This window comes from Podarcis cretensis (genome assembly GCF_951804945.1).
Source record: "Podarcis cretensis genome assembly, chromosome: 12".
Classification (NCBI taxonomy): Eukaryota; Metazoa; Chordata; class Lepidosauria; order Squamata; family Lacertidae; genus Podarcis; species Podarcis cretensis.
In genome coordinates, this window is record NC_137181.1 from 46,287,522 (window position 1) to 46,312,349 (window position 24,828).

The 24,828-nt window shown below is 44.7% G+C and overlaps 1 protein-coding gene across 3 annotated transcripts in view; it reads right to left on the reverse strand.

Annotated features, from left to right (window-relative positions):
- The window catches only part of GASK1A (golgi associated kinase 1A), a 32,476-nt gene extending 12,402 nt beyond the window's left edge, over positions 1 to 20,074 (reverse strand). For 2 of the 3 annotated variants that reach the window (XM_079947306.1, XM_079947304.1), the window contains exon 1: positions 19,669 to 20,074. In XM_079947306.1, coding sequence (XP_079803432.1) covers positions 19,669 to 19,671 — 3 coding nt within the window. In that variant the 5' untranslated portion in view covers positions 19,672 to 20,074. Of the gene's footprint in view, positions 1 to 6,124; positions 6,226 to 19,668 lie in introns of those variants that run through there. The other variant, XM_079947305.1, reaches the window with a different exon arrangement.
- Positions 20,075 to 24,828: the final 4,754 nt, after the last annotated feature.

Sequence of the window (24,828 nt, forward strand, 5' to 3'; positions counted from 1 at the left end):
ACTGGTGTGCTTTCGAACTGCAAGGTTGGCAGGAGCTGGAACAGAGCAACGTCACCCCGTCGCAGGGATTCGAACCGCTGACCTTCTGATCAGCAAGCCCAAGAGGCTCAGTGGTTCAGACCACAGTGACACCCGTGTCAATAATAATAATAATAATAATAATAATGGAAACTGTGAGAAGGATCTGAATTCTGATAGCACAGAACTGGAAGACTGGAGAAATACCATCAAAGGAACAATGGGAAGAGAAGCTGATGAACTATGCAGAGTTGGCAAAGTTAACAGATAAACTGTGCAAAAAAGACAATAGTGACTTTGAAAAAGAATGGGAACTTTTTGCATCATATTTGCAGAAACAACAAAAAAATATAGTCATTGGCAGGATTTGAATAAACATTTGCAATTGTATTTATAAAAAACAAGAAACCTAATAGTATGACAATATAGAAGTATATATAAACAGCAGGATGCAATATGAGATGTAATAAACCAGGGATGGAAGTGTTGGTTTCTGCTCTCTTCACTGTGCAGCGAAAGGCTTGTCACAAGACAATGTTTACATTCCACAGTCTGTACTGTTGGAGTTTTCCCACGGGAAAGGGAGACTGGATGTGACGTACACTGGTTTCCTGTTTTTCACTGTTCTTTGCAGTTCAGTGTGATTCTCTCCGTGCTTCAGAGGAGAGAGGATGCATTTTCTGCTTCGGCAGAGGCAAGATGCATTTCTGTAATCTACCAGCTTTGAAATGTAAATAAAGCAATATAGAGTATGAGCACGTATTCCTCATCATTCCGCTGTGCACTTGGAAACTGCTAATCAACATTTTGGTTATGGCCCAGAACAACGCAGTCATCTGATGCCGGCAAAAGGATCGGAATGCAGAAGGATGGATCGGACGGTATCTGCGCGTCAAGGTGATTGATGAGGTATGTGCTACTGCTCCGGGCAGCCTGCCAGCATCTAATTAATGGCTTTATGGCTGAACTTTGAACTTTTATGTCCGTTTGCCGGGAACAGGCAACGGCTATGCTGGGGAAATCGAAAGTAACTTTTAAAAGGGCTGAAGCAGCTGCAGAAGTGATGCAGCATGATTTAGGGCAGCAGAGAGAAAGCACTTTTGAACTTGCCTTTGGAATGAGGCTTGAAGCAGCAGAGATGCAGCTTGTATAAAGCAGCTTGTTTAAAGCAGCAGAGATGATGCAGAAGGCTAATGCCAGAGTCATGATGGCCCTTCAGGATGCTTGTGGGATTCCCAAGCTCAATAAGAAAAATTATGTGGACTGGGTTCTCTATGCAGAGGCTATTCTGCGGAAAGAGGGTCTGTTTGAGGTTATAACAGACACCCCCCCAGCTCCAATTACAGATGCATGGGAAGCTAAAGATTCCAAAGCAAGGGGAACTCTTACATTGATAGTATCCCCAGAAGAGCTCTGTCTATTGCGTGATAAGACCTCAGCCAGAGAAATTTGGCACGTTTTGAGAGAGGCTCACTTGAGGACAGAAGCTGGATCTACCATGTTTTATTTTAACAAGCTGCATAATATGGCTCTTGCTGAAGGTGGAGATGTGCGTACACATCTGATGGAGATGCAGAATCTGAGACATGAGCTGCAACAGAGAGGACTCAACTTTCCAGAGGCTGTGTATTCCTTCATGATACTACAATCTTTGGGTTCAGGTTGGGAGTCTGTTGCGACTCAGATTGCTGTACAGCCTACCGCTCAGCTGACAGTGGATTATGTCACTGCCGTGATTCAGAATGAAGCAGATCGCCGGGGTGCTGGCTGCATGGGTAAGGGGGAGTCTTTACAGACGTCATCCCAGAGTGCAGTGGAACCACCAGATGGCGCCAAAGCTTTGAAGGCAGTGAAATGCTACTCCTGTGGACGTCTAGGCCATATGAAAAGGGAATGCAAATATCCCAGGGCCAAGACAGAGCAGCGCAGCGGAAGCTCACCGCGTGGAAAAGGCCAGAGCAAAGGCAAAGGTCCGGTGTCCAGGACAACGCAGCACAAAGCAATGGTCTCACGCTTCACTCCAAAAGTTGCAGAGGTCCAGAAGACGTCTAGATCTTTCTTCGTTGTTGATTCAGCGGCAACGCACCACATGTGCAACGATAAGCGACTGTTCGTGTCTTTTACACCGCAGGAAGGTGCGATTCACCAGGCGGATGACCACACAATCCCCAGTAAAGGCTACGGAACTGTTGTTCTTCACAGTTTGGACTTATCGATACAGAATGTACTTTATGTGCCGGATGCCAAACATAATCTGCTCAGCGTTGGACAGCTGAATGAGCGGAACATTGACGTTTCCTTTAAGAACAAAAGGTGCATCATTACAAAGAAAAATGATTATGTATTGTATGCTGAATATGTTGATCGTTTGTATGTTTTGTATTATGATGATGTTGTGCAGGATGACACTTGTTGCATTGCAGGTTCTAAGAAAAGTTTGCATGCAGAATGTATTCATGATTTTCATCGAAAATTTGGTCATTTGCATTTTGAGGCAGTATCTAAAATGCCTGCCTTGGTTGAAGGTATGACTATTAAACCCTGCAGGTACCACATGAAGTGCAAGGCATGCGCAGCAAACAAGGTGAAAATGGCTGCGAAAGGTAAGGTGTCTAGTAGGCAAGCTACAGAACCATACCAAATTGTTCATGCTGATTTGGTTGGACCACTAGCGCCCTCTTTGGATGGAAATAGGTACTTCATGGTTCTCATTGATGCATTTTCCAGGTATATTTATGTGTACAATCTCAAGCAGAAATCAGAGGCTTTTCCTAAGTTCAAGGAATTCTGTGCTTGGTTGGAAAATGTGCAAGGTAAGAAGGTAAAGACTCTTTTCAGTGATCGCGGGGGGGAATTCACTTCTCAGCAGTTTGAAGCTTTTCTGTCTGAGAAAGGAATTCAACATGATTTGTCTAGTCCTCGCTCGCCATGGCAGAATGGACTTTGCGAGAGGGCAAATCAAACATTGCTTCAAGGGTTAAAAACTTTGCTACATGATGCAAATCTTCCAGAGAGTTATTGGGCCGAAGCTCTCTCATGTTTCACTTACAGTTATAATCGCAGGTTATCTTCAGCGATTGGTTGTACCCCCTATGAGAAGATGTTTGGCAAGAAGCCATACATCAAACACATGAAAATTTTTGGTTCTGACATGTGGGTTCACTCACCACAAAACTCCAAGTTAGACAAGCGTGGTTTGCATGGTATCTTTCTAGGTTATGAGAAAGGTTCTTACAGAATAAGGATGACTGACTCTAAGACTATTAAGCTCACAAGAAGTGTTGAGTACAATGCCAAGTGGGGGGAGAATGTGGGAATTTTCCAATGTTACCCTGATGACAGTGATGAGACTGAGGATAGTCAAAAGCAACCGCAGCAACCCACACCCACTGATGAAAGTTCTGATACTGAGTCTGAAACTGAATCAGGTGGTTCAGAGGATTTCACGAGTGCGAAAGCCTCTATGCGACCCTCTGAAAGCTCTGATCAAGAATTGGAGGAACCATTGTTCACAATAGGTCACTTTTCTCCTAAGAAGGAAGAGGAGAGTGTTGAAGACCTAAGGCTAATTCGCAGGTCACAAAGAGCCACAAAAGGTAGACCTCCAAAGAGATTTGCTGATGAGTTTGCTAAGATAGCAGTAACAGCTGTTAAAAGCTCCAAGAAGGTATTTGAACCTTCAAGTTTCCAAGAAATCCAGGATTTGGATTCAAAGGAAGCTGAGCCATGGTTAAATGCCATGAAGGCTGAGCTTGATTCCTTGGAAAGGAACAAAACATGGGAACTTGTTCCAGTAGTTCCAGGAATGAAACTGCTAGGAAGCAAATGGGTCTTCAAAGCGAAGACTGATCAAAATGGCAAGATAGTCAGACACAAAGCCAGATTGGTAGCCAGAGGTTTTGCACAGGTACCAGGTGAAGACTATCACGAGACCTACTCACCCACAGTGAGGTATGAGAGCATTAGGCTTATGCTCAAGCTAGCTGCAGAGGAGGATTTACACATTAGTCACCACGATGTGAATACAGCTTTTCTGTACGGATCTCTAAATGAATCACTTTATATGCTTCCACCTGATGGCGTACAGGTAAAACAGGGATTTGTTTGTGCTCTGAAAAAGTCCCTTTATGGTCTCAAACAAAGTGCACGGTGTTGGCACACAAAACTCACTGAGGTATTGTTTTCTCTAGGTTTTCAGCAAGGAAAAGCTGATCCATGTGTATTTGTCAAAGAGGAGGGGCAAAAGAAACTGTATTGTTTGTTTTATGTTGATGATCTTTTATTCTTTTGGGATGATGTCACAATGTACAATAACGCCCTAGCTCAACTGAAAGAGCACTTTGACATGAAAGATCTTGGAGAGGTAAACAACTACCTATCTCTTGAAATAGAGAGAGATCAAGATGGTAACATTCTAGTACACCAGTCACGGAAAATTGCTGATGTGTTAAGCAAACTAAACCTGATGGATGCTAACCCTGTAGACACACCGATGATAACAGGTTATCAGGTAGATGACACTGAAGAAGCATTTTCTGACACTACACTGTACAGATGTGTACTAGGCAAGCTAAACTTCATTGCCAGATGTTCAAGACCAGACATTGCTGTTAGCTGTAATTTGCTAAGCAGACAAGTCAACAATCCTACTGTTAAGGATTGGAAAGCTCTGAAACGCATAGCACGGTATTTGAAAGGCACTATGCATTACAGACTGAGATTTAACAATCAGAAGTCTGGTGGTCTTGAGGTATTTGCAGATGCAAGTTTTGGAAGTGACACTACAGACAGGAAAAGTACGTCTGGAGTTTGCTATATGTACAATCAGGGTCTATTTGATTGGTCATGCAAGAAGCAAACAACAGTTAGCTTAAGTACTTGTGAAGCTGAACTGAATGCACTGTCTTATTCACTTAAGGATTGTGAATGCTTGTTACAATTGTGCAAAGACATGAAAATTCCTGTCAAATGTCCAATCCAGGTTTACCAGGACAACAAAGCATGTTTGGCTTTGCTGAATTCTGAAGGTTGTAAGCAAAGCACGAAGCACTTGCAATTGAAGGTGCAACATGCTAGGGAACGTATTCAGAAGGGACTCGTAACGGTGTCCTATATGCCAGGTAATGAAATTCCTGCTGATGTATTGTCCAAGATTGTATCAAGGGATCAACACTGTACCTATGTGCAGAAGTTGGGTTTGTACTGATATTGTACGAACACGCTGCCCAGTGATGTTCACAGAAAGGGGGAGGATGTTGGTTTCTGCTCTCTTCACTGTGCAGCGAAAGGCTTGTCACAAGACAATGTTTACATTCCACAGTCTGTACTGTTGGAGTTTTCCCACGGGAAAGGGAAACTGGATGTGACGTACACTGGTTTCCTGTTTTTCACTGTTCTTTGCAGTTCAGTGTGATTCTCTCCGTGCTTCAGAGGAGAGAGGATGCATTTTCTGCTTCGGCAGAGGCAAGATGCATTTCTGTAATCTACCAGCTTTGAAATGTAAATAAAGCAATATAGAGTATGAGCACGTATTCCTCATCATTCCGCTGTGCACTTGGAAGCTGCTAATCAACAGGAAGTTGCGGGAAGTCAGCAGGGAAGGGGGAAATTTAAATGTAATGTAATGACTATAGATATTGGTGTGTGTGTTTTTTTAAAAAACAACCCAATAGAAATGATTTTTAAAAGAAAGAAAAGAAATGACACCTACAGGACATGTGCTATGAGCAGTTTCGAAAGAAAGAAAGAAAGAAAGAAAGAAAGAAAGAAAGAAAGAAAGAAAGAAAGAAACTGTGAGAAGGATCAGGAACATACCAGAGAGTAAATTCTATTGAACTCAGTGTGACTTAGTTCTGAGTAAAACTGCTTAGGATTGCAGTGTAAGGCTGCACAATCTTTACCCAGTTACCTGGGAGTAAGCTCCATTGAATACAGTGGGACTTATGTCTCAGTAGACAGCGTGAAGCTCCATTTACAATAAAGGAATAAACACTCAATGTGTTTCCTAAGAAACAGCTGTCTGCCGAAGCATTGCGACTAGCAACTAAAGAATTTAAAGCGGATTGGTGACTTTTTCCTTCAAAATGAGGGGACCTGCAATTCATACCAGCTTGTGTCTCCAGAGTAGTTTCTCATGCCAATCAGCACATCTGTTCCGCTGTGACTATTCTTCGACTGTAACTTGCTTCTCGTTCCTTTGTGTGCTGGTTTGCGGGGGCATAATACTAGAAAGGCAGGTTAAAATAAATGAAAATTACAAGCAGACTCACTTCCATTCTGGGGGCAAGCCAGATTAAAGTCGGTGGGGCAAGGCCCCAGGATAGTAGTCATTCTGGAAGACTCCTGGAATGCAACGGTACCACAAAGCAGATTTTTATGTGATGTCGCAGCCACCCTTAAAGCTCATCTTTTGAGCGTGCACCTTGTTACCGGAACGTGCACAGCAGCTTCTTGCACAAGAGATAATCACTGGCATCCTGGCTGTTAAGTTGTGGGTGAACATATCAGACGACACAGCGATTCTTCAAACAGCTCTTGTTTATTCACAGACCCAGAACAGAACTGAAGGGTTCAGCCAGCCTGCTTATATAGAGCTCCACTACAACGCAACAGTAACCACTTTCTGTAACTATCCAATCACTGAACGTCACTTTCGATTCCTTATTTGCATATGTGGAAGTGTGTGAAAACTTTTAAAGTATCCCCCTGCTGGCCCAGGGTGAGAACTTCAGTACATAACACTGGCAAATGGGTGCCATGGACAAGAGCAGACCATCCAAGAATGGATTGTGCTCTTGGTCAGGACAAAGAAGTGTGATTTCCTGACCGGGAAAACCAGGAATCTGTAAATATTTCCATTGTATCACTTGATGGGTATTATATATTCAGTGGTCTACGTTTGCCTGAGCTTGAGTCTGGACTAAGGATTCTGAGCTCCTGTGTTCTGATTCGATACATGATGTCCAATCACAGAACATTTCAGGATTTGGGCCTCTGCCATTGGCCCTTAGACTCTGAGTTGTGATTTGCAGCTTAGAAGTTTAGACAGCCAATCGCTTTGGGAGTGGGAGTGGCCCAGGCTTTCAGGAATGTATATAAGCAGTTGCTTTGCCCGTTTCCCAGTTATGTAGTTTGATATAGGTTCTTGCTGTCATCGCTGTGTCTTGCCTTGTGGGAACCCACCTACATTTCAATGGGTGTGAGGTGGAAGGCAAGGAATAGATGAGGGCAAACCTGATTAGCCGGTTTCTGCCAGAAAAAAGCCCTCCCTGTTTGTGACATATCCATGTTGCTTCACTAAGGGAAAACTTAGAAAAGTAAGAGCATCCTTTTCTTCAGGACTTTCTCCTGCTTCTTCCATGTGGTGGGTGGAAGTCCTGTTGCAACAGCCTTTTGAATAAAGATCAGGCCTTCAGGCTGCTGTTTTGCTCCTATATTCTTGGCTGGTGTCTTTGTTTGGCGATCCAAGTGAGCCTAAGGATTTTCCTATAACACTTTTAAGCAGACACCATGGCAAGGCTCCAGGAACTGAGCCATCGCAAGCAAACGAACTCCCAGCCTCATTCTTGCGCCTCACAAAGCTTCTCGTGGGCTCCCCAGCCTCCTGGCTGAAAGACTGGATAGAATTTTCTGCCAAAAAAACTCTTAAGCAATATAATAGCCGAGCAAAGGGACATGACAGAAGTCTCTGCATTGAACCTGAATAAAATTAAAGCAAAGCGTCCACATTGGGGGGCTCTGAATCCAGCAACGCTACCTGAACGGACTCCAAATGAGGCTCCCTGCCTTTTCTCCATCTGTACCTCTTCCTCCTCGAAGTCCCTTCCTTATTATTATAATAATACATTCTATCCAGGACCTTTGCTGCAAGCTTGGTCTCGCATCGCGGAAAACAGAACCAACATAAATTGCGAGGAGATGCCAGAAATCTGTTATTAATTTCCTTGTCTGCTCCTTCTCCAATCTCTTCAGAGGCAGCGAACATCCTCTTCTTGATGCATTCCAGCCCCTCCCCCCCTCTCTCCCTTCCAAAGACAGTGATTGACAAGATCGTTCCCTGTCCTGGTTAAATGCCATGATAATGGAACAAAAAAAGAATAAATATATGACTCCTGGTTGGGGGGGGGGGTGTTTAGGTTGCAAACGCAGAAAAGTACAGCAGAGAAATTACTGTAGGGTGGCCACTTAATGCTTTGCTGGGGGCGGGGGGAGGAAATGCATCACTTTAAATAAATTTTAAAAGAGGGTACAGATTTACTTATTTATGCAGAGTAGGTTAAATGTCCGAGAGACGCGGGTGGCGCTGTGGGTTAAATCACTGAGCCTAGGACTTGCCGATCAGAAGGTTGGCAGTTTGAATCCCCGCAACGGGGTGAGCTCCCGTTGCTCGGTCCCTGCTCCTGCCCACCTAGCAGTTCGAAAGCACGTCAAAGTGCAAGTAGATAAATAGGTACCGCTCCAGTGGGAAGGTAATGTCGTTTATGTGAGCTGCTCTGGTTCGCCAGAAGCGGCTTAGTCATGCTGGCCACGTGACCTGGAAGCTGTACGCTGGCTCCCTCGGCTAATAAAGCAAGATGAGCGCCGCAACCCCAGAGCCGGTCACGACTGGACCTAATGGTCAAGGGTCCCTTTACCTTTAGGTTAACTGTCCAGGTGTTGACTATTGATGGGCAACATCTAGGCTTCTGGTCTCCCTTCTTACAGTTTTTTTAAAAAATCTTTTATCTTACAGGGTTTTTAAATCTTTAAATCAGACTCGGAGCAGACATCCCTTCGAACAGAGGATGCCTTCAAACAGAAGTCTGTCCTCTGTAAAGTAAGGCACATGGTCATCCTAAATTAATGGAACAGCTATTCTATAGCAGATCTACTAGGAGCAAATGTTTTCAGCCTGCTGCTTTATGCTACAGACTCCAGCTCCCCAACTTTATACAGTGGTATCTCGGGTTAAGAACTTAATTCGTTCTGGAGGTCCGTTCTTAACCTGAAACTGTTTTTTAACCTGAGGTACCACTTTAGCTAATGGGGCCTCCCGCTGCTGCTGCACGATTTCTGTTCTCATCCTGAAGCAAAGTTCTTAACCCGAGGTACTATTTCTGGGTTAGCGGAGTCTGTAACCTGAAGCGTCTGTAACCTGAAGCGTATGTAACCTGAGGTACCACTGTACTGTACTCAACATTAAGGTCTCACAACAAATGTAACTGATTTGTAAGGAATACAGTTGTACAGTGGTACCTCGGGTTAAGTACTTAATTCATTCCAGAGGTCCGTACTTAACCTGAAACTGTTCTTAACCTGAAGCACCACTTTAGCTAATGGGGCCTCCTGCTGCTGCCGTGCCACCAGAGCGCGATTTCTGTTCTCATCCTGAAGCAAAGTTCTTAACCCGAGGTAATATTTCTGGGTTAGCGGAGTATGTAACCTGAAGCATATGTAACCTGAGGTACCACTGTACCTTGGTTTTCAAACAGCTTAGTTCGTGAATATTTTTGCTTCCAAACGCCGCAAACCCAGAAGTGACTGTTCCTGTTTGCGGACTATTTTTGGAAGCCAAACATCTGACGGGGCTTCCGACTGGCTGCAGGAGGTTCCTGCAGCCAATCGGAAGCTGGGCTTTGGTTTCCGAACGTTTTGGAAGTGGAACAGACTCCCGGAACAGATTCTGTTCGACATCCAAGGTACGACTGTACTGTACAACCAGAAAAAAAGAGACAAGGCATGTACTTTTGTAAACCAAGAAAATCTTTAATAAAAATATTTTTAAAAAAAAGAAAAGAAAAAAAGAAAACATTTTGCAGCTTCCAAGCACAAAATATGGCTTTCTGGTTTGCGTCCCCTGGCTTTGGTGAGTTTTGACTTGAATCCCTTCTGCTCTAGGCTGTTCACCATCAACAAAATGCAATCTCCCGTTCCCTCTCCCCTTTCACAAATGAAAGATGATATCTTAAAAGTAAATGCCTTGTGTTGATTCTGGCACCCAATATCAAAAGCCTAAAGCGGCTTAGCGGTTGTGAAGAAGATGGTGTGGAGATTTGGGGGTTGGGGGGTTGGGGGGGGGAGACAACCCACAACTGTCTTGCTTCTGCAAGCAACATGCTCAATATTTCCTCACTAAAGCGCCTGCCTGAGTCAGCTCCACACTGACAAAAGAGAGGCGTTTTTATTTTATGGCTGAAATTCAGCCCAGTGCCAAACCCATACATACGGTTTTAATTGCTGGCGTGTATACATCAGAGGTGGGGCAACATGTTTTCCCCTTGGAAGTTAGGAACATCCCTTGGAAACGTAGAATAGCGCTGCATGCTTTGCTTGCAGAACACCCCAGATTCAATTCCTGGCATCTCCAGTTAAAAGGATCTGGTTGAAGCGGGGGATGGGCAAATCCATCAATATCAGTTTCTCTGGGTTGCTGGTTTCCCCAGACTTAGGTCCAGTTCCACACATTTCCACATCAATTTGCAGACTGCTCTTTCTAAAACCTTGTGAAACTTCTCCAGCACTTTAGCACAAATTTTCCCTCATATCCACAGGTTTGCATGCAATTTGGACAGAAAGTGGTTTGTTTTGGTCTTTTTGCATGCTGTTTTCACTAATTTATGCATCCTGATGCCCACTTCCCCCTACTATATTCTTCTTGTAGCCGAGTAAGATTGTCTTCCATAAACACGGTCTTAAAAGTGAGTCCGTAAGTGACTGTGGAGGCCAATTCTGGATCCACACGTCCTTCCACAGTGGGGACATAGGTTTCCAGGCAGGAGTTGATCACGGTGAGGGTTTGCCAAGTGTGCCTTCCTCTTAGCATATTTCTCCATTTTGTCCTGAGTTTGAGCGTCTTCAAAGTCCACGACACCTTTGGAAAAGGCTGTTCTTCAACTGGAGCGCTTGCAGACCAGTGTTTCCCAGTTGTCAGTGCTTCTACTACATTTTTTTAGATTTGCCTTGAGAGAGTCTTTCAACCTCTTTTGTTGACCACCAACTTTACGCTTTCCATTTTTAAGTTCAGAGTAGTTGCTTTGGCAGACAATAATCAGGCATCCGAGCAACATGACCAGTTCAACGAAGTGATGTTGAAGAATCATTGCTTCGACACTGGTGATCTTTGCTTCTTCCAGTACACTGGCATTAGTTTACCTGTCTCCCCAAGTGCTATATACACATTGCTTGTCTGGAAAACAGCATTGCAAAACTTGGGGAAGTGTGATTTTTGAAGAGCGGCCAAGTTTTGCTTTGTGTATTGATTCAGAAAGTGTAAATTTGCCTTTAAATGAGGACTGCTTCTAATCTGTTGGTGATCCTGAGGTGGGAGCCCCGTCAGATGGGAATTCACTGAATGAATTTCCTTTACTTATAAAGGTAAAAAACAGAGGTGTGTAGAACCAATGAAAGCTCATGCCTTTGTGAGGAGATATGAAAAAGACTTTGGTGATATTCTGGGAATTCAGCGCAGAGGAGAAGAAGAAGTGCTACTAGGCAGTTGAATGTGTATGCGTATTCCATCCCTTTCCCCACTTCCATGGCCCCGGACATTGGTAACCCACACTATGCCACTGGCTCCAAGTCGTCTCTTGTCAAATGTTGGTGTAATTACTTAGCTAAGGAAAGAGAAAAGCAAATGTGGAGCGGAAGAGGGTGGGAGAGGCAGAGGAAACTATTCCTTCCAGAGAAGGAAGCTGTTATTTAAAAGCACAGTAGCCCAGAAAACGCACCACAGTTATTTGCACCCAGGCTGACACCGTAGTTGCTTTTTTGCTGAGATGGGGGTGTTGCCATGAATTCGGCCTTGAGAAAGAAGTCAGAATGCAATGAGCTGGCAATGATGTTGTCTGGATTCTCCATCAGCAGAGGCTGACTGAAGTCGGAACAATTCTAGGCTGAACATCTCGTACAGATGGAACCACAGTCTTGTTTTATATTTTTCTTTCTTAATGGGATTACCAGCTCTGACTCCCAATGGCTTCAAAAGCTGTTGTGTGCCTCCTTAGATTTTGCAAAGCCGTTCTTAATCATTTGTTTTTCTGAAGGGGAAAAAAATGCTTTACATATTAAAAAACCAACCCTCTATTTTCACACCGCATACAAAACCGCAAAACACAGATTTTCAGTTTCTTCAAGATTTGCAGTGTGCTAATTTGTTCCTCTCAGGGGACAGCATCGGGTTCCATTGAAGGCATGCAAGTCAGCAGATATAGTCTCCATTTTCTTTTCCCCAAGGAATGCATAATGTGCATTCTTTAGATTCCAAGATAGCCAGATGAAAGGAGTGGAATTAAGAGTGGGGATCCCTGCAAGTCACCTGGACTTTACTTTTTGTACAAAAATGAAAAGGAAAAAAAGCAACTATAATAAATAATCATCCTCAAAGGAGACTCCCCCCCCCCCAGCAAAATAATTTCCACTTGTTCTGAGACCCACATTTCTGCTGCCATCGAGAGAAAAGAACAGCAAAAAGCCAACACACATATGCTCAAAATCACCACTCATGAAAAGGAGAGTCACCTCTCCAATGCAGCTGTGTACATTGGTCACGATCCCAAAGTCCGCACGAATGCAGGTTTCCTCCGTGGTCTTCCCTGGCCCAGTTCCTGGCCTGGCTGGCTTGCTCCCATGAGTCAACAAGCCACTTTTTCAGACACCCAAGAGGTTGAAAAGTGGGTTGTGGGTTTGCCAGTTTGTTGAATTGACCTGAACTGGGAGAAAAAGGCCCAAGTGCTCAGGCAGACTAGGGATCTCTGCCGCTGCCGTTTCCGCATGGCATCAGCAAGGGTTTTTCGGCTGCAGGCACAAAGTATGAGCAGAACCAGCCCTATCATTTGAGAATTTGGGCAATTGTAATCATAACAGAATGTTTTGAGCAGCCAAGTTTTTTCTGCTGCTGACGAACGACAAGGAGTGAAGACGAGCACCATCCTATGGGAAACGAAAGGCTCATAGGTAGGGGGATATAACAGAGATAGAAGAAGAGGCACCCCACTTTCTGGGTAACGCCCACAATGCCACGAGAATGAGCAAGGTAAGTCCTACTCGACTCAGCAGTGAATGAATGAAGGACTTTGAGCACTTATACTGTACTACAAAGATCAGATGCGCCAAAATAGCACATCCAGCTGCCTAAATGGGTGTGGTGCAGGTTTGCCTGAAAAGACTTAGGTTAGTCACTTCCTTAACCAACGGAGAAAGTCGGCCTGTTGCACGCTGAAAGAAAACTATATGAAAATGATGTACCATTTGTATTTGACTCCTAGTAAGTTAGCAAAAATGTGTAAGACAAGTACAGTGGATGCTCGGGTTGCGAACGTGATCCGTGCAGAAGGCATGTTCGCACCTCGCAGCGTTCGCAACCCGCAGTGCCACGTCTGCGCATGCGCAGGTCGCGATTTGGTGCTTCTGTGCATGCGACAAAACCTGGAAGTAACCCATTCCGGTACTTCTGGGTTCGGTGCAGTGCACAACCCGAAAATGCGCAACTTGAAATGTCTGTAACCCGAGGTATGACTGTACAACTAAATGCTGGAAATGTAAAGAAAAAGAAGGTACCTTTTATCATATGTGGTGGTCATGTAAAGTTATAAAAGCATTCTGGGAAATGATGTATAATGAATGGGGGGGATGTTTAAAATAACTTTTGTAAAAAAAAAAAAAACCAGAAGCTTTTTAATTAGGAATTGTAGGTACTGACATCTCAAAGGAGCAGAAAAGACTTTTTATGTATGTGACAACAGCCGCATGCATGCTACTAGCCCAGAGATGGAAAGAAGACAAAGTCCCGAGCAGAGAAGAATGGCAAACCAAGCTGTTGGAGTACGCCGAAATGGCAAAACTGCTCAGGAACCAAGAAGACAAAAACTTTAAGAAAGAATGGGGAGATTTTATAATGTATTTAGGAGACCCCTGTAAGCAGATGAAACATTAGCAGGATTTTAATAACACTTGTAATGTAACAAATACTATGGACAATATGAATACATACAAAATATGGATTGTGAAATAATATGCAGTAGAAAACGTTGACAATAAGACCCATGGAGGGGATGGGGGGGAAGTCTAGAGATTCAGAGAAATCTCTAAATGTGGATATTTATTTGGTATTGTTATAACTCTATGCTTGTTAAATCAAATAAAAATTATTTTTTTAAAAAACAACAACCGCAAAGGAGAAAGAACCATCCGTTGCACAATTGACAACTCTGGGCTGGCTCCATCCAAGAGTGCAAAGCTCCCTTTAATATGCAGACGACATGTCTGCATCAATGCTCAAATATGCAACCTTGCACATATTTTTGAAAGCACTACAGCTCTCTCATAGAAAAGGGGGGGGGCAGGCTCAGCATTCTTGTCCTCCAAGAGCCTTTACTGCTAAAACAATTCCCTTCTCGCTATCTTGCTAACATCTAGCGTCAGGAATCGGTAGGGATCCTTGCCGTGAGTGTTGTGTTGAGGATTGGAAAGTTGAGATCCCGGCCGGTAGGTGTGGAGGGAAAGAATTGGCTCTCTGCTTGACTTCCCGGACAAGGATTCCTAGAAGTTATACTGGAACTAGCTAACATGGAAATGCCGAGAATGTCAGTTGGCTCAAGGAAATAGTCATAGAAACTCTCCGAAGGAGACTTCCATCTTTCCTTTAAAAACAAATCAACTTTAGCCTGGAGAAGAGGAGGTTAAGGGGTGATATGATAGCCATGTTCAAATATATAAAAGGATGTCACATAGAGGAGGGAGAAAGGTTGTTTTCTGCTGCTCCAGAGAAGCGGACACGGAGCAATGGCTCCAAACTACAAGAAAGAAGATTCCATCTAAACATTAGGAAGAACTTCCTGACAGTAAGAGCTGTTCGACAGTGGAATTTGCTGCCAAGGAGTGTGATGGAGTCTCCTTCTTTGGAGGTCTTTAAGCAGAGGCTTGACAACCATATGTCAGGAGTGCTCTGATGGTGTTTCCTGCTTGGCAGGGGGTTGGACTCGATGGCCCTTGTGGTCTCTTCCAACTCTATGATTCTATGATTCATGAACTTTTGTGGAAGGGAGAAGGATAGTTAACGGATGCTTTCATTGCAACACTCGGCACTGGAAATCAACTCATCCTCAAATGCCTGCAGGCACGAAGGATGGAAATATTTGTGCATGGGCAGAATCTTGGGACAAACCTAGACAGCATCTTAAAAAGCAGAGACATCACCTTGCTGACAAAGGTCCGTATAGTTGAAGCTATGGTTTTCCCAGTAGTGATGTATGGAAGTGAGAGCTGGACCGTAAAGAAGGCTGATCACCGAAGAATTGATGCTTTTGAATTATGGTGCTGGAGGAGACTCTTGAGAGCCCCATGGACTGCAAGAAGATCAAACCTCTCCATTCTGAAGGAAATCAGCCCTGAGTGCTCACTGGAAGGACAGATCCTGAAGCTGAGGCTCCAATACTTTGGCCACCTCATGAGAAGAGAAGACTCACTGGGAAAGATTGAGGGCACAAGGAGAAGGGGACGACAGAGGACGAGATGGTTGGATGGTGTTCTCGAAGCTACAAACATGAGTCTAACCAAACTGCAGGAGGCAGTGGAAGACAGGCGTGCCCGGCATGCTCTGGTCCATGGGGTCACGAACAGTCAGACACGAGTAAATGTCTAAACAACAACAACAACAGAATCCTGGGAAAGGCACAGGTTTGTTTCCTGTGTTGGCAGAGAGGAAGTCTTGGGCAGGTTCAAAACACAGCTGACTCCTGAAGCACACTGACCAGCCTTGGGACAGTCCATTTCTCAGACTAGCCTACTTTGCAGGGTTGTTGGGAGGGAAAAACAAGAGTGGGCATACCATGTATGCTGCCTGAGCTCATAAAAGTGGAAATGCAGATAAATATATAAGTATTCACAGGGCGCTTGGAATTGCATGCACTGTTTGCAAAGACATTTTTTAAAGTAGGAGAGCAAGGCTGTTGCGGGGAACTTTTTTTTTGAGACACCAGCTATCACAGTTGCCGTAGGTATCAAGGTTGGACTTCCAGGCATTAAGGATGGGGGAAAGCGAGGACTCCAGCACAAACTTGCAACAGGAGCATAAATGCCACAGGGCCTGAACAATCCACTTTTCCTCAAACTGAAACTTGGACGAAACTCCACCATAAGTGACGAAACAGCACAAACCACCCCATTAATCATTTCTCCATGCAGGCTCATTTTTGGCTCATGGTATGAACTACTGTGGGACGCAGGTGGCGCTGTGGGTTAAACCACAGAGCCTAGGACTTGCCAATCAGAAGGTCAGTGGTTTGAATCCCCGCAACGGGGTGAGCTCCTGTTGCTCGGTCCCTGCTCCTGCCCACCTAGCAGTTCGAAAGCACGTCAAAGTGCAAGTAGATAAATAGGTCCGGCGGGAAGGTAAACGGCGTTTCCGTGCGCTGCTCTGGTTCGCCAGAAGTGGCTTAGTCATGCCGGCCACATGACCCGGAAGCTGTACGCCGGCTCCCTCGGCCAATAAAGCGAGATGAGCGCTGCAACCCCAGAGTCGGCCACAACTGGACCTAATGGTCAGGGGTCCCTTTACCTTTATGAACTACTGTGCACATTCATGGGATAAGTGGTTGCCGTTGCATTGAAAGCCCTCGAAGATGCTTAATGGAATTTTGTTATGTTGCCCAAATCAACTCACCAGTGCTATTTTATCTGCTCTGTTTATTAAAAAACGGTTTCTAAGTTCCTGTTATCACTGGCTGTAATGCTTGCATCTCATTGCCATTCAGCTCCTGCCATACTTTGCCAATTAAGATTTCATGTCATGCATCGGATGAAGCGTGTATCCATTCACAAAGCTTACACCCTAATCCATTCATTCATTCATTCAACTTTAAGATTCTGTTATTATTTCTGCAGGAGACTCACAGAAGAGCACCTCTCTGGAAACAATTACGGTACATCAAGCCTGCTCAGGGAGTCCATACTGTGGTGCTATCAAGTATGAAAATATTATTTATGCCAGCCATAATGGATGCAAAATGTGCCCAGCTCTGGGGAAAGATGCTTATTTCTTCGCCATATCTGTTCATATTACCGTTCTGTGAAATAACATTCCTGTTGAGATATGACAGGAAACCACTAATCTGAACTTTTCAGAAACAATTAAAGACAGGTTCCTTTCACAGCTGGATAAATGGATCTTTCCTGAGGCTGTCTACTTCTTAGAGTTTTAGTTTTGCTTTAAACATATTTGCTATTGTGGTGTTCTTAACTGCTTTTAATTATCGCCTAGGAGGAGGAAAGCTCTCACCCAAAACCTCTGCTGCCTTGTGGGATACCTTCAGGAGAAGAAAAGGCTCAGGAGCGAACCCTACACAAATCTGAATTGGAGTTCTTAAGAAAGTTGGATGGCAACTCGCACACCTCCTTCCAGCAACTCCTGCAGCCAAGCTGGTGTCAAACAGGTTGCTCTGCTTTCCTTTGGACCAAATCAGTGAGGCTGAGACAGAGGGGCATCTTCTTGTCTAGGCAGTCCAGTATCTCCATACAAACTGCCCAGGACTGCATCCCAGAAAGGTCACTTCGGTGCTGCTTACGCAGTGATTTTACTTCACCCCCGGAAGCGCACTACATTGTCTCTCGAGACAGATGGATGCCAATGAAATTGTCTTGAAATGGTGGCTTAGAAGGCAATTAATAAATCAGTGGTAATAATAATAATAGAAAGGACAATTAATTTCTGTGTGTCTATTGGCCCATTTATCTCAGTGCTGCCTCTACACCGATGGGCAGTAGCTCTCTAGGTCAACGGTTATGTCCCTGTGGAGATGGCAGTGTTGAGTCAGTGGCTCATATGCTTCTGGCTTGCACTCTTTATAAAGATTTGAGGAGTGAGGTTATTAAAGGTAAAGGTAAAGGGACCCCTGACCGTTAGGTCCAGTCGTGACCGACTCTGGGGTTGCGGCGCTCATCTTGCTTTATTGGTCGAGGGAGCCGGTGTACAGCATGACCAAGCTGCTTCTGGCGAACCAGAGCAGTGCATGGAAACGCCGTTTACCTTCCCGCCGGAGCGGTACCTATTTATCTACTTGCACTTGACATGCTTTCGAACTGCTAGGTGGGCAGGAGCAGGGACTGAGCAGCGGGAGCTCACCCCATCGCGGGGATTCGAACCGCCGACCTTCTGATCGGCAAGTCCTAGGCTCTGCGGTTTAATCCACAACGCCACCTAGTGAGGTTATTACCCCTCTATTATTGTCCATGCCGGGTTGCTCAACCATTGCTACTGTGTCCTTTCTTCTAGCAGATCAAGATGATCAGCTGACAGCAAAAACCGCAAGGTTTTTAGCAGGGGCGATTAGAATAATATCTATTATTTGATTATTGATGTAACCCCCCCCCCCCAATGTATTTTCTATTGTTAGGTTTTTACCTCTAATCTTCAGTACATTTTATTTTATTTTATTTTATTGCTATGGCTAGCGGCTGTTGCAAATAAAGATTCTTCTGATTCAAGCTCTCGAGGTTTCAAACAGAGGGCTTTTTCTGTCTTCCCTGGAGGTCAGAGATGGAATTTCCGACCTTTCGCATTCCATGCAGTATTATTATTACTATCATTTATTAAATTTCTATACCTATAGATATCAGGGTGGTTCATAACCATAGCCTGACATCTCTTCTCAACAGGCCATCCTGGTTTAGTCCACCTTTCCCCCAAAGTAAGGTCCAAACTGAGCTGAGCAACAGTTTTCATTGCTGTCCAGGATAATAAGACCACATTCCCACATGACGCCTGCTGTGCAACTGAACAGATAAGAGGCTCCCTATTTGCTTTCCCTCAGCTGACTTGCCACTCAGTAGCTGGCCACGGGGCCAGGATGGCACCTGTCACAAATCCTAAAACTCATCCGTCTTGTATTGGACAACCTTAGATGAGGCACAACTTGTTTTCTTACAGTTCCCCCAGGGTGGGAGTTAATGCCATGGTTGGCTCCACATCACTGGAACCGAAGCAGGGAAAGGCGCATTGGGGAAGTCTATGTTTCAGACAGGGGGAAATCCCCAAAGAGTGGAGAGCTGTAACGTGGGAACAAGAACTTTCCAAATCCATTTGTCCCCCTGAAGGATTTCTCTCGCGTGGAGACATTTTGTAGACTGAAGCTACAGCTCTAGCGGGACCGGCCCTGCCGTCGGACAGAGTCGGGGGCGGGCTGCCTCAGGCGGCAGACACTGAGTGAATGGCAACAGCCCTCCATTCCTCCCAATTCCCCTGTTGCCCTCAGGTATACCTTCCCATTGTAGGTAAGATTCCTCTGCCAGGATGGTGGGATTCTCTCTATGGCCTGGGGTGGCAGGTGCCTCCTTTGCCTCAGGCAGCAAAATTCCTTGAGCTGGCCCTGAATCCCGTACCGTGGTACCTCGGTTTACGAACTTAATCCTTTCCAGAAGTCTGTTCTTAAACCAAAACTGTTATTGAACTGAGGTGCGCTTTCCCTAATGAGGCCTCCCACTGCCGGTGCCCTTCCACCGTTCAGATTCTGTTCTTAAACCGAGGTAAAGTTTGCAAACTGAGATATTACTTCCAGTTTTGCGGAGTTCGTAAACTGAATCGTTCGTAAACAGGACTGTACTTAAACCGAGGTACCACTGTATTTGGGAGTAAGCAACACTGAACGCCATGGACTGCACTACTAGAAACAAAACTCTTACCATGCTCAGATGGACAGTTTTCTTCCTTTTCCTCCCACCTCCTGTCTTCACCTCCAGCAGAAGACCCCGGGCTCGGTTGCCTCTTTTAATCGGTTGCCTGTTAATTTCTCATTGCGCAGCTGGAGGACCCCATACGTCGGATTTCCCAAGAGCCCAGAACATCAGCCGTCAAGATCTCTGGTCTCTCTCCATTTCTCGCTCTCTCTTGGGGTAACTGCAACCAGATGTTACATCTTCAAGGTGCATTCCCAGCCGCCACACTTTGCTGGGACAGTTTGGTTTGCAAGCTGAGCCTCCTCTTACTCATCTTTCAACCAAAAAAAGAGAGACAGAGGAGGGAGTTAGATTTTCAAAAAATACAGCCTGTGAATCTCTTGCTAAACTTTCCAGGTGCTGCTCTGGCTCGTAGGGGAAAGATGATTCTGAGCCATAGGACGAATTGCTCGCTGAGCAGCCAGCCAACTTAGTTGCTGAGTGTTCAAAGTGTGCCAGGACTGGCAGACTTGTGGGAGGGGGATCAGAGGAAGAGGGGAGGCCTGCTCACATTGCAGAAGCTCTTTTCACAATAAAAGCCTTCTCGGATTTCTCTTGAAACACTAAAAGCCTGAGCCGCTAGCCTTAGTCCTGGGGGGGGGGGGAAGCTGGCCAGGCGCTCCTCTTGTGCAGAGAAGAGAAGCACACTGCGTCGTTTGTGGGCAAACGGTTCGCCAATGAATACTAGGTTGGACAAAATGCAGAAGACTCGAAGAAGTGGGTCCAGGAGGGAGGCAGTATGGCGCAGTGGTCAAAGCAGCGATTCCCAGTGTTGGTGGCATTGACCTGGGTGGGTGCTAAGAAGCAAGGAGATCAACAGTTATCTCATTGTGCAGTTATCTTATGGGCAGTATTGTTTGCTTGCTTTTGTTTTCCAGTTGCTGTGTCCAATATATAGCCAGTTCATTATTCCTGTTGTGCCTCCCAGCATTTCTGGTTGCTATGCAAGCATATAATATTTGTACATCCACAAGCCCACTGTTTCTTACAGCTGCCGCTAGCAAGCGTCTGTTCGTTTTCACCATTGTCATAATTATCCTATTATCTTTATTATTGCTATAAGCTTGGGAGGGGTGGGGGTTCGAGGCTCCCCTAAATTCTGGGATCCGGGAAAGGGTTCAAATTCAACCAAGTTCCGTGTTAGGTGAGATGTGTCTAGGATCGCAATTTTTCTGATCTGAGCTGGGAGGGATATGGTCAGTTTGCAAGGGTCAGCAGGCTTGGGAAAGTGGGGTCAGAGCACCATGTGGGTTGACAATTTGAACCCTGGATTGTGGCCGTGGGAGAAGCAAGACTCTCTTGGAGTGTAATGCTGGGAGACCCTCCAGCTCAGGTGGTGTATATGTGTAAATAAACCATATATCATAAAGACACCACAGTCTATGCCATGCCTCATTTCCAACCCTGCCTTGGACCCCTGTACTCTCGCACAACACAGAAATTGGGGTGGCAGGTAACATTATTTTGTAGGAACAGTGTTTCCCCTTTATTTAAGGCTATGGGTAGGTTTCGTTGATAAAATCAACAACAAAATCGACCCACAGTCTTAAGAGGTCCCTCAGAGTATACACAAATACAGTGGTAGCTCGGGTTACATACGCTTCAGGTTACATACACTTCAGGTTACAGACTACGCTAACCCAGAAATATTACCTCAGGTTAAGAACTTTGCTTCAGGATGAGAACAGAAATCGTGCAGCGGCGGCGTGGCGGCAACAGGTGGCCCCATTAGCTAAAGTGGTGCTTCAGGTTAAGAACAGACCTCCAGAACGAATTAAGTACTTAACCTGAGGTACCACTGTACAAAGTAACGTTGCTTCTGGGGGATAGCTCTCATGCCCTAAATCGGCCTTTCTCAACCTGTGGGTCCCCAGATGTTGTTGAACTACAACTCCCATCACCCCTAGCTAGCAAGGCCAGAGCTCAGGGATGATGGGAGTTGTAGTCCAACAATATCTGGGGACCCACAGGTTGAGAACTGCTGCCCTAAATCTTTTCCAGCAACAGATTTTTCAACGTTGTTGTTCCCTGGAAACTGTTGCTGCAAACATGCCAACCACCCAGGTAGAAATTAGGCACCCTGATATGCAAACTGGGAACCAGAAATGTTGGGTGGTTTAAAGTCAGTAATGATACAATGGGCAAAGAGATATTGGACATAATATACAATTGGCATCATGGGGAAAACTATGGAGGGAAGATCTAAAATTTACAGCATGTTGTATGTTGAAAGAAAATTATATGAAAATGATGTATCGCTGGTACCTAACTCCTACTAGATTAGCAAAAATGTATAGCACTGCTACAGATACATGTTGGAAGTGTGAAGAGAAAGAAGGCACATTTCACCACATGTGGTGGTTGTGCAAGAGAACAAAAGTATATTGGGAAATGATTTATAACGAGTTGAAAAAGAATGTTTAAAATTACTTTTGTGAAAAAACCTGAACCTGTCTTGCTAGGAATTTTAGGTCCAGAAATACCCAAGGATCAGAAGAGACTGTTTATGTATGCTACAACAGCTGTGCGGATGCTATTTGTCCAAAGATGAAAGGAGGACAAACTACCTACAAAAGAAGAATGGCTGATAAAGAGGATGGACTATGTCAAACTGGTGAAAATGACCGGGAAAATCAGAGATCAAGAGGACAATAAATTTAATAAAGAGTGGGGAAACTTTATCAGTTACTTGAAAGAACACTGTAAACAATTGAAAACATTGGCAGGATTTTAAGAACATTTGCAATGAAGCGAGAACTATGACGAGAATTGAGTTTTAAGAAAATATGGAGAATATGATATGATGCAGTTTGAAAAGAATAACTATGGAAACCATGGAGGAGTGATGGGAAGTTTGGGGATACTGAGAATCCTATTTGTAAAATGATTATGATTTATAGGTAAAAGGTAAAAGGAGCCCTGACCATTAGGTCCAGTCGTGACTGACTCTGGGGTTGTGGCACTCATCTCGCTTTACTGGCCAAGGGCTTCTGGGTCATGTGGCCAGCATGACTAAGCCACTTCTGGCGAACCAGAGCAGCGCACGGAAACACTGTTTACCTTCCCGCTGGAGCGGTACCTATTTATCTACTTGCACTTTGTGCTTTCGAACTGCTCGGTTGGCAGGAGATTATGATTTATGCATGATGATAATCGTTATGAAAAATGAAAAAAAAAATCATTTTCACTTTTAAGAATTATCATCATGATTATGATTTATGCATGATGATAATTGTTAAATGTGAAAATGAATTTTTTAAAGAGGAAATGTTGGGCTGCTCTTACACTAAACAGCTCCCTCCTGTCTGCCATGAATACCATCAGCCCGTCAATGCTCAGGCAAACAGGTGCAGCCGGGCGAGTCAAGCTGAAAGCACTCTTGTTCTTTTCTCCCATTCCTTGCCATAGCTGTCAACTTTCAGATTTGAAAATAAGGGATCAGCAGCCTCACCTGTCCCGGGGACGGTCTACGGGATATCTAACAATCTGGGATAGCAGCGGGAAATGGTGCCGGAATAAGGGAATTTCCTGCAAAAAAAGGGAAGGTTGACAGCTATGTTCCTCCTCAATACATTACGGTGGACCGACCGGTCTTGTCCCAGAAAACAGGCTGGCTTCGCCCGCCTCACCTCCCCGAGGTCTCAGGCCGCGGCCGCCTTTCCAGGTGTGCCAAAGAAAGGCAGAAAACAGAGCTGCCTGTTTCATTTCTGCGCCCCTTCCATTATTCTCCTCACCACAGACTGCGAGCTTTAGCCGGTTTAATGAAGTGAAGCCTTAATCATTTAATCAATGAGGGTCAGTTGTAATTAGTGGGGGAGCAAGTTGAGGGCACGCTGGTTATTTATTTGTTAGTTTTGCTTTACAGTAGTAAGGAATCAGGGAGAAATTGATGTGGGTTCAGGCCCTCCTGAATTTCTGCCCTCCACCAGGACAAAATGTACACTAGTGGCCAAAGTTGTGGACAACCTTTTGGAAAAGGTGTGTTTCCAAGGTCTGATAGCATAAGTCACCTGATTGGCTCTCTAAACACACGTGCTCATTGGCTACATTCAAGTGAAGGAAAGCTACTGCATATCTACCTAAGCAAGTTGTTCTACCTTTTTCTGGTTATTTGGCTATAACTTTTGATAGAATACAGATAATCAGCATTTTTTTCTGGGGGGTACGCAGGGGTATGCATACCCCTAAACATTTTGTGAATCTTTGTACTTTTGTCCATTTACTGTACAGTGGTACCTCGGGTTACAGACGCGTCAGGTTACATACGCTTCAGGTTACAGACTCCACTAACTCAGAAATATTACCTTGGGTTAAGAACTTTGCTTCAGGATGAGAACAGAAATCGTGCAGCAGCAGCGCAGCGACAGCAGGAGGCCCCATTAGCTAAAGTGGTGCTTCAGGTTGAGAACAGTTTCAGGTTAAGAACGGACCTCCAGAACGAATTAAGTACAGTACTTAACCCGAGGTACCACTGTATTTATTTTTCCCTGAACTATTTATCTGAACTATAAAATGGTGGTTTTCTTCAGTCAAAATGAGAGTACCTAAAAACATTTTTAAGAAAAAAAGCAGTGCAGATAATTGAACAAACTTTGTTGCATTAAATTATCTTTCCATTAATATATAATTTTATGGTATTACAGTGGTACCTCGGGTTAAGAGCTTTATTCGTTCCGGAGGTCCGTTCTTAACCTGAAACTGTTCTTAACCTGAGGTACCATTTTTGCTAATGGGGCCTCCCGCTGCTGCCGCACAATTTCTGTTCTCATCCTGAAGCATAGTTCTTAACCCGAGGTACTATTTCTGGGTTAGCGGAGTCTGTAACCTGAAGCGTCTGTAACCTGAAGCGTCTGTAACCTGAGGTACCACTGAACCCCCCCAAAAAGTGGTGTCATGGGCCGTCCAACCTCAGAAATACTCTGTTTTTCCAAAAGGTTTCCACAATTTTGGCCACTAGTGTATGAATTAACCAGGAAAAGGGGGACAGGAAATGTATTTGTATCCAGGGAGATGGTACTCTTGCAAAGCAATGTGCCAAATGATCACGAGGGGAAAGAGAAGGAATGAAAAGCAAAGCCATGCTTCCACCGGAGGAAGCACAATTGCACAAAGCTGTAACTGCGTCGG